Source organism: Cinclus cinclus, chromosome 2 (assembly GCF_963662255.1).
Source record: "Cinclus cinclus chromosome 2, bCinCin1.1, whole genome shotgun sequence".
Taxonomy (NCBI): Eukaryota; Metazoa; Chordata; class Aves; order Passeriformes; family Cinclidae; genus Cinclus; species Cinclus cinclus.
The window spans coordinates 86,597,226-86,610,120 of record NC_085047.1 but is presented as its reverse complement, the minus strand read 5'-3'; the positions used below and the strand labels follow the sequence as shown (position 1 = coordinate 86,610,120).

Here is a 12,895-nt window from a genome sequence, read left to right as displayed (position 1 = left end):
CAGACTCTTATCCTTTTCAAGGTTTTGCTTTGGTTCCATTAAAAGACTAAGACTTGATGAAATAGTTTTTCATACTAGTAAACCTTGCATGTACCATTAATTTGGAAGGTTTTGGAAGGTACACAATGTTTGAAAGGTGGACAGTTGAAGACATAAAATGTACAGCTAAGGTTCCTAACCCATGAAATGCATTTCATTGAATTTAGTGTAAAAAGAAGAAAGAATAAAGATCATCATCACTAAGTATGTGAATGACTTAGGAAAAGTGCTAGTATTAAGCAGTGGAAATTTTTAGTGAGCACAGCAGTAGTTTGCTCACCATGTTTTGTTACTATAGCTATTTTTTTTGGTGCTAAAATAGAAATGATATGTACATAAAAGTGTGAAGGGGGTAGATGGGAGAAACTCTGGAAAAATATGTTTGGAAAACCAAGAACTCCTTTACCAATTTTGGAGAAATACAATTGCACAACTCTTTTGAGCAGCTTTTGAACTGTTTGAAATGTGTTTCAAGGGAGTGTGATGAGTTAGCAAGCAGGAGCATCAGTGGTAAAAATTAAAAGAATGCATCTCTTGTCTTACTTCTTCCTATCTGTCTATTGTGTTTTAGTGATTCCTTTTTCCTGTACAACTCAGATTGCTGTTGCCAGCATTTCACTTCTGTGTGTTTGCATAAGCACTGAATACCAATCTGGTACCATTTATGTTACTTTGACTCTTGCTTAGCTTTCGTTAGCTACATAGCATAAATGTTTTCACCATTTTTAGTAATTTTGGTTCTGTATTATCCCTTGAATAAGTACACTGTCATTGTGAATTTAAGAACAGAGACAAAGAACTGTTAGTATTTTTAGCTGTTTCTTTATCTTTTTCTCTTTGATTTCTTAGGTTGGAAGTTCCACAAATACACTCAAAGCTCTCCAGATTGCTCTTGCTGATACTGACACTCAGGCTATTTATCTCTTGACTGATGGGAGACCTGACCAGGTATTTCAAAATGAGAAAACAGAAAATGCAGAAAAGAGGTGTCAGCAGTTGGAATTTTGAGATGAATGTCATACCTGCAGTGCTGAGTCTTGTGGAGTCTCTTGGATGTTTATTGGCATTCTTTCAGTTTTTCTAGCTAAGAGCATAAGTTAATGTTTTACCAAAGAATAATTTGGCTTCATGTACACTTATTAATATTCTTATTTTTAATATTTTATTAAGTTCAAAATCAGTGAATAACTAGTTTCTTTTTACCTTGTTAATAATGTCTTTTATACCTTTTTACCAGCTAAAGAAAGAAAATGGCCGATATTGCCTTTAACTATTAAAGTTCAACCAACACAACAATTATATTGCAAACATTGCTTAATTTGTCAAGATTTTTGAGTATTTTGAAGAACTGAAATGTTATCATGAATTTAGGGAACTGAGTTAGTAATTTTTTTCTACCAGATCCTTCATAATTTTTTGCAGATTGTAGATCTATGTTTTCACCTAATTTTTATTTCTTTAAGGGAGGAGGAAATTAGCTTTCCTTTTTTCTCAACCTCTACTTTGTTTCCTGGTATTGAATCAACATTTCTTTGAACTAATTTAGTTTCTTAAAAAGATCCACACTCGTATGCTTCCAAATATATATATATACAGTGATACTAAACACTAATGTAGTAGTTTAATTTCCTAAACATTAGTAATTTCTTTTAAAACTTCATAAACAAAGAGTACTGATTATATTACATCATGTGCTTTAATGCATTTATCAGTCTTGCAAAATCAGTTTTAAATTAGCTCATTTAGCTGATTTCTAATTGAAATAGCCATCTGTATAAAGTGGATGCTTTTAACTGATCTGTGTCCATCTCTGAGCAACAGAATGACTGATTAAATTCTTTCAAATTCTCCATGTTTTGATAAATATGTTTCTGAATGCCACATTTTTAACATAAGGTTTTTTTTTGATTTTCAGCCCCCCCAGATAATTTTGGCTGAAATCCAACTTCTCTGTAAAATTCCCATCCATACTGTATCCTTCAACTGTGATGATATAGAAGCCAATAAATTTTTGTATGAACTATCTACTAAAACAGAGGGACGGTTTCATTATTACAATGTTAATTGGAGTGATCCTGATACTACAGAGTTTATTGTTGTGAGTATCTGCAAATAAATATATTTGCTGCTTCATGCTACTTTGAAGAGCCACATGACTTGCATTATTGTGATTTCATATTACAATAGATTACTAAAAAAGTGAGGGTTAATCCTAGTCAGATTTGATGTGATATGAAAGCAATAATATGATTATTTTGCTTGCGAAATTTTTCTAGACCACAACAAAAAAGGCTAAATATAATGTAAATACATTTGTAGTGCTGTTGTTCCAAACACATTCTCCCTCTCCTGATGCCCTCCCAGTTGAAAACTAAAACCTAAAAATGCATGTAGATTAAATCAGCTCTGGAACACATGATCTCTGCTATTTCAGGAATAATTTACTGTTTAAAATTAAATATGGTTTGTATCCTTTTAATAAATAAGAGAAAGCAGAGATGAATTTGAATGGTAATGATTCTATGGATTTTCATTTCATTACTAGTTTGTTTTACAGTAGCTGCTTAGGAGAGATCGATAAGGACTGGGATGACTAGAGTAGCAGTCATCTATCAAGTGTGACTACACAACTCAACAGTCCCCAGCTGGAAATGTCTGAATAGACTAACAGAGATACCCATTTGAAAAATATTCTTGCTTTTAATTAAAATTGCCACTCAGTGAATTGGTTGCAAGGATTTCGGAAATGGTAGTAGTTGAACCATGAGAACAACCAGTAACAAGAAAATACTCGGAAATTTGAACTTTACAGACCAATTAGAAGGAAGATGTGACAATAACCCAGCTCTTGAAAAATGTCAGTGTACTGGGCAATTTCAGTGATTCTGCTGGTGTGGACTGTGTGACACTGCTCCTGTTGAAAGAATTATAACCAAGGTCTGTGTTGTACATCTCCAGACTTGGAGATGGGAGCCTGTGGCCCTGTTTGAGCTGTAAAGGGAACATCAAATTAAATAAGGGATTTTCCTTCCTCTTTGCTCCTCTAGCCTAAATGATTCCTAGTCAGTTCCAGTGTTGGCTTGAAGACTATGTTTTTTGCTTCCCTGGGTCTGGAACAGTATGTTATACAGTTGAGATCTGTAGAATGACAGGCTATCCATTTAAATGTACATATCTTGTATTTTATTTATTTGCTTACTTATTTTATTGCTTGCTTGAAATGAGTGGAGCTAGTGACCTCATTACCTTATTCAGAAATAGAGCTGTTCATATCTCAAGGGGTAACTGGGTAGTTAGGGAATGCTTGCCATTTTCCTAGAAAGGAAGAATCATTTCAAAGGTTATAATGGCAAGCACAAGAGCCTACTTGAAAAAGTATACAAAATTTGGAAGCTGTCCTGAGTCATTATTCAGAATTATTATCACAACTTACATAATTTAAGTTCAGAAATGAAACATATTTTGGAGTAACTGTACTAAAACATTTGATTTTCTTTTTGTTAGAATAAAGACATACATCTTTTGAAGAGAGAAATTGATCAAGGAGAGAAAGATCTAGAGAAAGTGAAGACTTTTCATGAGAAAAGTCTGATGATGAATTCTTGTAATGAAGAAAATCATCCAGAGAATAAGTATGTCCTTATTCTGTTATTATATTAATAATAGGTGGGAACTGTCTCTTACATTTCTCCTTTTAAAAAGAAGGGTTGTTGCTTTCTTACTCTCAAAGTTTTTTTAACAGCCAAGGTAAAGGAAAAGAAAAATCTGGAAAAATTTAGTAATACTGTGATGCCTGAAGCAAAATTATCTCAAATATACCAATAGCTTCAACATATTATGAATAACTAAAGCAAAGAGGGGAATTTATTTTTTTGCCTTCAACACATGGAAAAATTGGTCCCTCTGACATAGAGAATTCATTAAAAATTATTGGCATGTAAGTAGAGTGGGCTTGATACCTCATGACTAAATGACCACTCATTAGGATATGCTGATTGAAACATAAATTATGTACAAATATACTTGTGTATTTATTTGTGCAGTGATAGTGAAAACCATTTAAAAATCCATTAAAAGGAATCAGATTTTAAGGACAGAAATCTATTTAAAACAGTAGAGGAATGAAAACAAAGTAGAAATTATTAAAAGTGGACGGTGATGTGTTATGATTTCATGTGTGAAAGGGCAGGTAGGATGTCCAGTATGAAACATTTTTAAGTGTTTAGTTCAGAATTTGCATATTTTATTTTTTATTAATTCTGGGACATAGACATATATGTATATATATATTTATGTGCATATGTAGGTATGTGGCAGATATTTTCATTGCTGATGGTAGCTACTGAGCCCTGGGATTCAAAGTAGCTATTGCAGAACATTCTGTTCTTATTAAAAATATATGAGGGTGTTACCTTAAAAGTAATGAACATCTTTTGAATAAACTGAGAAATAGCATTTAAATAATTAAAAAACCTAACGATATTTTAACCTCCTATGAGCTCTCCTTTGAAATGCATATTGGTAAAACAGAAAAATATTTTGCACTGTTCGAAGCATTTGAAATCAGTGTTTAAATTGCCAGAAAATTTCAGCTTAGCATTTTTTAAACTGGTGTAATATATTTGCAGTAATTTCTTCTTGTCACTTACAAGCAGTAATCACAAGCAGATACACTCTGTGTCCCTGTATCCAGACACATTTAAGAGCTGAGTACTTCTCTTAGGATTAGGCTGAGCTGTGCTTCAGAAGAACCATCAGTGCCATCACATGACCAAAGTGGGCAAAGCACTGCTGCCAGTCCAGCCCGAAGAAAGAAAGCATTATATGCAGGTAAGACTCAAATGAGCTGTAACTGTCAGCAGAGTTCATTCACTACCTTGAAATGATTCTGTTGCAAATAGCAAAAGTCATCCCTCATTTTGGGAACAAATTTGTTTGCTGACTTAAGTAATCATGGTTTTGAAAATCTAAACTTCTCTTCATCTCTACTTTTCAGCCATCCTACTCATTTGGCCCAGCCAGACAAACAAATATCTGCTCCTTTGTGCTTTGCTGCAGGCCCTGCTATGAAAAAGTAGTATTTTAGTGGAATATTATGAAAGCTCTGTAAACAGGTTTTTAACAGTAGATATTAAACCCTCCTTTTATTCTAAGTAAGTATATAATTGGCAAGAATCTATATTATACCTATTACAGCATTACTTACACTAATGTTTCCCTTTACTACAGCCATAATACTACATTTCTCCTGGAAGTGTCCTTTGTATGCAGTCTGAAACTAAATTTACCCAGCTGAAGTAAAAGAAACCCTCATCTTTAAGGAAAATACAAAGTACAACTTAGTGTTGAAGTAGTTTTCTGTTTGAGGTATTGTGTAGGCAGTCCCTTAGATACTGAATACCAAAGAGGAACTCAAAAATCCCAGGCATGTATTTGAGCAGTAAATCAGCTCTTCCTTTCTTTCCTTTTCGACAACTACAGATCAAACAAACACAAGTCTGCTGCAAATCCTGAGCCAAGGTGTGAAATCTAGGGATGAAAGCCCAGAGGAAGGAGTATCTCCAGAGGAGAAGAAGGGTGTGAAAGGTAAGAGAATTTTCAAAGGCAAGTTGACAGAACAAGCTCCAAGTGGGGCAGATGAAAAGGTTCCTGTTGTTACATTTGTAACTAATGTTGCCTCCTTTGAGGCAAAACTGCAGATCTGTGGTACAAAGGACTGAAACAGAGATGCAGAGTTGGACGTGTAGTTGGGTATTGTGACAGTGAACTTACAGCTGTGGCCAGATTCCTGTCAGTTCCCAAACTAGAAGTTCACAACTGGGTTTTCAGTGGGGCTTACAAATACATGCAAATAGCATTAATTTCTTTGAATAATTAGTCCAACTCAGAACTTTATGATACATCCTCTAAGTAATTCTAAAAGCTTACCTATGACACTTGAAAATATTTGAATTTTTTACATTTCAGCATCTTATGTTTAGTTTTTTATATATCTTTTATAGAGATTTTCTGTAGAGAATAGTGGTGTACCTTAAATTAGCTACTCCTGGCCACCTCATTAGTGGTAGTACTTGGTATCACATTTTGACTTGGGAAATAAACTAGTTAGTCTTCCATCTTGGTCAAAAATAAATAAAGTGAAACAAATTTCAGTTTAAAAAACAAAATTGCCTTCGTATTTTATAAATTTCCTGACTGGCTGATTTGGCTCATGAGGCATATGATAACACTGTTACTATTGATCAAGCACAATGAAGGTGAGGAAAATGAATTTTCACTGATTAGCTAGTAACTGAAATGTTGTATAGTCCTTGTGCATGATGCTGCTTGTAGGTGCAAATAAAAAAATTGGTGCTGCTATATGGCAACTTATTTATGCATATTTTTGTGTCCACAAAATCTCTGAGATAACAAAATGAAAATGTTTTCTCTTAGATCTGAATATGCAGAATGTGAAAAGGGCATCTAAAAGGTATGTGTGTGCATGTACAAATGCATAACAAAACTGAGAGTTTACATATTCACTCATTTCTAACCTTTCAAATGTATTTCTGCCTTGTGCTACATCTCACAGTCTCTCCTTTCTAGCTCTCTAGATATCTGTTCAGCTCTTTGGTTAAAGACCCATGGCTTGGCCGCTAGGCGACTCACCATCATGGATGCCTTAGCTCCTACAACTGTAACTCACAGCACAAAATACATCCCAGTTCTGGACAAGCATGGAGTTTCTAAAGTATTTGATAAGGTAAAACTCCTATGCTATTTGAAAGCTAGAACCAAACTTGATAGTGTTTTCAAAAGGATTTTAAAAATTAATTTCTATGAATGTCATAATAACATTTTCTGGTACTGTAGATTGTTGATGTGCACTAAATGTATCATGCATATTGGAATATTCATTTATGCATCAGTAAGAGGATAAAACTGATATTTAATAATATATCTTGCCTACTTTACCCTTAAGTTCTTTCACAGTTACCAGCTGATGGCAGTGTGCAGCCATGGGGTTTCTAGAAATTTCTTGAGCACCACAGCCTCCACTGATACTTATTAATTCACTGGAGGATGTCTTTTATTCCATAAAGTCATCTGGAAAAGGGTGGTGGTGCACATTTAGTGGATTTATACATTCTCAACTTTTACATGTGACTGTGAACTAAGATCTTTCAACAAGTATTGTCATTCAGCAATTAAAATTAATTTTTGAGACATTTTAAATGAAATGTTAAGGCAGTTGTAAGATTCTATTAAGATTGTACAATAAAATTTAGGGGGAATTTTGTATCATAAAGTTTGGAATTGCCATTCCACTTACAGGAAATCCATTTCATGGCAAGTTGCTCTAATTTTTTGTGTGATGTATCCTAGAAGAGTCCTATGATTATGCTGCAGCTCATTTCAATTAATAAAAACTGTTTCTTTAAACAATACTCAAATAAAAAGCTAAACAACATTTTTTTTTAAAGAAAGAACAAGGGATTTGTAAGAGAATGTGTTATAGAACTAAGTAAAATATTTATAGCAAATGTACACTATTTGACATTTTAAAGTATACATGCTTATTTTTTAAAATTAGGAATGAGAATTTTTCCTAAAGCATGCAGACTGTAGAAGAAAAACCAGTTCCTCTCTTTGGTAGAACCAGTTTCTCTCTGGTAAAACCAAGTCAAAACCAAGATCTGTAAGAATTTTTTTTATAAGTGGATTTTTAAAAAATAGAATTAAAATATGTATTTTTATATGAGAACATTAAAAAGGTACATTTTAACATTTCAGATGTAAAATAGCCATTTTTCAAAAAAAATCCGACATCAAATAGTTACAAAATTGTGCAAAATAATCTACCATAAATGTCAAACAAGAGCATTGTGAATTTCACAAAACTCTTACATGTGACTTGTGAGCAGTTGCTTCTTTTTCTATCTTTTTCTGAATATACCTAAGAGGTCCTCTTACTTCCATGTTTCTCAGTGAACAGCCCTTTGAATCCTTTACAGACAACCCTTGCAAAAAACAAAGCACTCTGTAAAACAGACTGACTGTCTTTGAAAGTAGTCTAAACTATGATACAGCAAGTACTGTGTACAAGTAGCAATTCATAGGAACTCCTGGTAGTCTAGTTCAGGACTGATTTAAATTCAGTATTATTTGAATTAACAGGTGCTGTACAGAATCCAAACAGTGTTCCATGGGCTTTCTTTAGATTCAGGGATGTTAAGGCAAAATAATAATTTCTGTAATTTCTTCATACCTAGTCTCCATTAGTTGTAATCAGACATTCTGTTTCTCAGGCAGTGGAGAATTATTGTTCTATGTGTAGAGGAATGGATTTTTCTGGATCTGAAGCTGAGTATAGGAAAGAAAAAGAAGGTTGAGGGTTGCACACAAGGTGAAAGCAGTAGAATTTCTGAGCTACAGAACCCACTTCACCCCAAGCTTCACACCAGCATATCAATAAAATAGACACTAGACAGAAAGCTTGAATAGGAAACTTTAATGATCTTGATTATTCCAGAACTTCAGAGGATTTTGTTGAAGATAATAAGTTTACAGGTAATTTTGCATTGTTCCTTCTGAGATCTTAGTTTTCTTTGTGTGGAATGCAGACATTCTTGTTTGCTTTTCAGGGGATAGTATAATTTTTATTTTTGGCCTTTGCTAGCAGTGATGATAGAATAAGTATGAACAGTTTTCTTACCTTGAAGATGCAGCAAGAAAAAGGTTTCCATGACAACTGTTCATTAACAAAAGGCTGACCTGATGTTTTCAGTTTGGTGCTGTCGGTTTCACCACAGTTATTTTAAAGAGGTTAATTTATTAAACTGCCCATCCAGGTTCATATTCAGAAAAGAAATAATGGCTTGGGAGCTTGACTGAATTATGCTATGTCTGAATATGCTAATTCTGAGGGAAAACTTCCCTGTAGAATCATGTAAATATATGCTGCAGGTTGTGGCATCTAAGTACAGGTTTGCAAGTCATGGAGTTTTGACTCAGTGCTTTGCTCAAAAGAATCAGATTCAGACAACAAAACTATCTTTCATTGGTCTAAAGTAAGAAAATTTTTATAGGGTCATTGTGCTTTGTTTTTTATCTTTTAAGATTTTGAAACTTTTTTGAAATAAAAGCCATTTTGAAACAAGTGAATTATTTTGGTGTGGAATTTAAAGTATTTAATTTAGGAAATGAAAACATATTTTGGCAATTAGAAAATTCTCTTTGATTTCTATCAGCTGAATATGTCAAATTTCACTTGACTTTGTGAGCAGTTTTCATTATTCTCAAAGTATGCATAGTATTTCAAGTTTAGTATTTGCTAAGAATACATTCTGTTTTTTGTCTTCAAAAGTATAATAATGTGTTTATGCTTGTCTGCCCCTTCTATTCTGTACAAAGTACTTTACAAACTATATTAAATAGTCATATTGCAAATTATGCTGTTTGTACTTGAAATTCACTCTTGGGATTTGTGAGGCATCCTACACCGTGAGGCCCTGCTGAACTTCTGTTATGTTGGTTTGAGTAACATTGTTGACAACAATCATGGCAGTGCAGAACTTGAAGAGGGATCTTCACTTCCCTGCCTGCCAGCTTTCAAACTTCACCTGGAAATGACAAGTAGCCAGATGTCACAGCTCAGAATTATGGGCAGAGATTTACCTCATCTGTTTCTGCCAAGGTACTTTCACTGACATGTTCCTATTGTCTTTAGCTTCTAAGTGATTTTAAGATTAATTTCATATTAGGAGCTTTGATGTGGCCTGGCACTGATGTGACACAGGTTTATTAATCAGAGAGATGATGTCCTTGGACAGAGAGGGTGATATAAAGTCACACCACTGCTCCTAAAAGAATGATTTCTACTGTTGAAATTTGGAATCCAGCTATGCTGAGATGATTCAAAAACAAATAAAGCATCACTGAATTTTTTTCTCAATTAAATAATTCTCTTTATTCCTCTATTTTCTGATTGTTTGTCTTATTCCCACATCAGGGGTTTTAGTTTCATGTAAATTGAACCTCATGCATGTTTTTCTCATCTATATCCTGATCTCAGACAGGCACTTGGGGAAGATTCCCACTCAATCATAGGCATTGAAGACAGTTTTGGGGAGATTAACATTCTCTTTCTTCTCCAGTTCCTCCTTGGATTTTTTTTTAATTTTTTTAAATTTTTTTTATTTGATTCAGCATCAGGGCACTGATATGTAAAAGAGCTTTTCTTTCTTTTCTTTTACAAGCTCCTGAATAATTTCATAGGCTGAAAGATGGCGGGACTTTGGACTGAGAGTTTGGAAGGCATCTTTCCTTCTCCTTTGTCATGCATTTCAATGCTTTTCTCTGCCTTTTGAAGATCTACTCGCATCTGTATTCATTTTTATTTTATAATGACATTGACTTACGTAGGTGCTGTATTGGAAGATTTCAAAAATACTGAAGTTCTGATCCTGATGAACCTGATGAGGTTCCTAAGTAATCAAGAGAAGTTTTGGTGACCAATGTCCACTTTGTTCACTCTTTGGTGATCAGTGTGATCTCTCTACAGTTTTACTACTTGCTTTCCTTACAAAATAAAGTCCTCCAGAATAAGAGCATTAAATACATTTAAATTATCTAGTCTCACACCTGTATGGTAGAATTAGATGCTATAAAGTATGAGTGTTCTAAGGCAATAAAACCTGTAATATGGTCATGCACTACACGTATTTGTTTCCTTCTGACTTACAGTATTGGAGTGAATTGTTTGACAGTACTGATTAAGTTAGAATTACTTCGTATTTAGGAATCTTAATTTGTAATTTCTACATAATGGGATTGTATAATTTTAGAAGAACTGGCTGAAAGCTGTGTCTTAATTCTTACATTTGTGGTGCTTAGATTTTTTTTTCTGCAGCCTCCAGTTTTCCTTCTGGCTGTTCTGAGCCTTGGCATTCAGTAATTTGAAAATTTGTATGATAAATTATATCTGTGTCTTTTATTGTATAATAGATATTACCACTGGCCCACGTTAGCAGTGACAAGAAGGGGATTGCACTAATTAATTCTTGGGCAGTGAATCTTGATGCCTATAAAAAGAAGCTGGAACAAGCAATTAAATCCTATGAGAGGCAAGTCTACTCACCAGAAATTTATCATGGTTGCAGTCATGTTTAAGTTTTTTTTTCTCAGGTCCTCTGTATTTCCTCGCACATGCTGTGCTCTGTACTGATAATTCTGCATGTTGATACACTTTAATCCACCATTAACAGGTAGAAGAAATTTTATTTTCTTAAAAAAAAAAAAAGCTGAACGTGAAAACAGGTAGTAGGCAAGGAGATAATTAACAACATGTTGCTCGTATTATGTTTGTTCAGTGACAAAAGAAAATTATTTTACTTTTTGGCAGCAAACCTGAGACCAGTCATCCCTCAGAAGGGATTGCCCTTAAACAAATAATGCTAGCCAGACTTTTAATTTAAAATTAAGGTCCTTTATCCATAGGCTGACACTTAAATTAAGGACCTGTTTTTTGCTGCCAGCTCTCTGTCACCATCTATGCATGCAAGAATATAACTGAGGCACCAATAAGCAACTGACAATTTAAATTTGGTGTGGTTTTTTTTTGAGAGGCATATGTGTTGTACTTTTTAATTAAATCTTAGTAAAACCCCAAAACAGAAGTAAAGAGGACAAAGGCATTAGATGTCTAAGCTACTTCTTTCCATGATACAACTCTGTGCATTTTTTTGAAGTAATGCAATTATTTGACTACGGTGTAATTCACTAATCACATGAGAGCTTTGACTAAAATTATTTTATAAAATATTTTTAGGCTGTGTTCTAATAACATTTACAAATGTAATTATTTTATATGGCCAAAACTCCCTTGATGATAAGTGTTTAGTTCCCTTTTTTTTTTTTATTAATTCCAGAGGGGGTCGTTAAGCTTTGAGGGGGTCTTATTTTCCTTGGTAGCTCTATGGTCATACTAGTTCTTTCTAAAGCATGCTCTAGCTTTCTTTTTCAGTCCTATTGTCCTATATAGATCTTTTTTGGTAAAATCAAGAATTTTGATTTGAAAATGCTGCTTGCTATGTCTAGTATTAATAGAGATCAGTGAATAGAAGTCTCTTGTTTTGTTTGTTCTGTCACTGAGACAACACTGTTATCACTGATGTTATCAGAAGAATTAATAAAAATTGATTTGTCACTCATTTTAATAGAAAGTTCAAGTGGTGTATTTGTGACGGTGAATTCTGAAAAAAAAAATCAAGTTTTTTATTGCTGTGCCATACCATTGAGTATTTTACATTTATTGACTTTGATTTTAAGGGAAAGAAAATTGTTCTTTGGTTAAACTCTGATAGCATTTCCACAGTCTCCCTAAAACCTTGGTGATAAGGATTACTGTTTACTTCTGTTTACCAACAGAGATCAATAATCACTGTACTTACAACAGTAGGACTGAGTTCCTGCTTCCATGAAAAAGAGGTATAGAAGACAAATCTGCCTGAAGGTCCTTATAATTGACAATGCAAGAAAGAGATCTCTTTGCTTTTCCTCTACATATGAAATACCAAGCCAGTATTTTTTTTTTTAATCCAGATGTCACAGCCCTTTTCTAGTAACTGCATTTCCAAAAGATGCAGTTCAGCTTTGTAAATAGTGGTTGGTGACAAATTTATTCTGACATATATAAATGAAACAATGGATCAGGACATCCAGGTTTCAAGCACAGAAGCCAACATGCCAGTATTTTCTCCATATGCAGATTGAGTTCACCATTAGATTTAGAGGGAGAAAAGTGGCAGGGGCAGAATTGTTGTGGTTTGACAGAGAGAATATATAGTAGTAAAGGAGAAAAACACTGAAAGCT

At 33.9% G+C, this 12,895-nt stretch overlaps 1 protein-coding gene across 1 annotated transcript in view; it reads left to right on the top strand.

Annotated features, from left to right (window-relative positions):
• VWA3B (von Willebrand factor A domain containing 3B) overlaps nucleotides 1-12,895 on the top strand; it is a 55,359-nt gene that overhangs the window by 29,907 nt on the left and 12,557 nt on the right. The window contains 8 exon segments of the mRNA XM_062515023.1: nucleotides 889-987; nucleotides 1,955-2,137; nucleotides 3,544-3,671; nucleotides 4,763-4,869; nucleotides 5,521-5,690; nucleotides 6,489-6,511; nucleotides 6,628-6,784; nucleotides 11,029-11,147. Coding sequence (XP_062371007.1) covers nucleotides 889-987; nucleotides 1,955-2,137; nucleotides 3,544-3,671; nucleotides 4,763-4,869; nucleotides 5,521-5,690; nucleotides 6,489-6,511; nucleotides 6,628-6,784; nucleotides 11,029-11,147 — 986 coding nt within the window.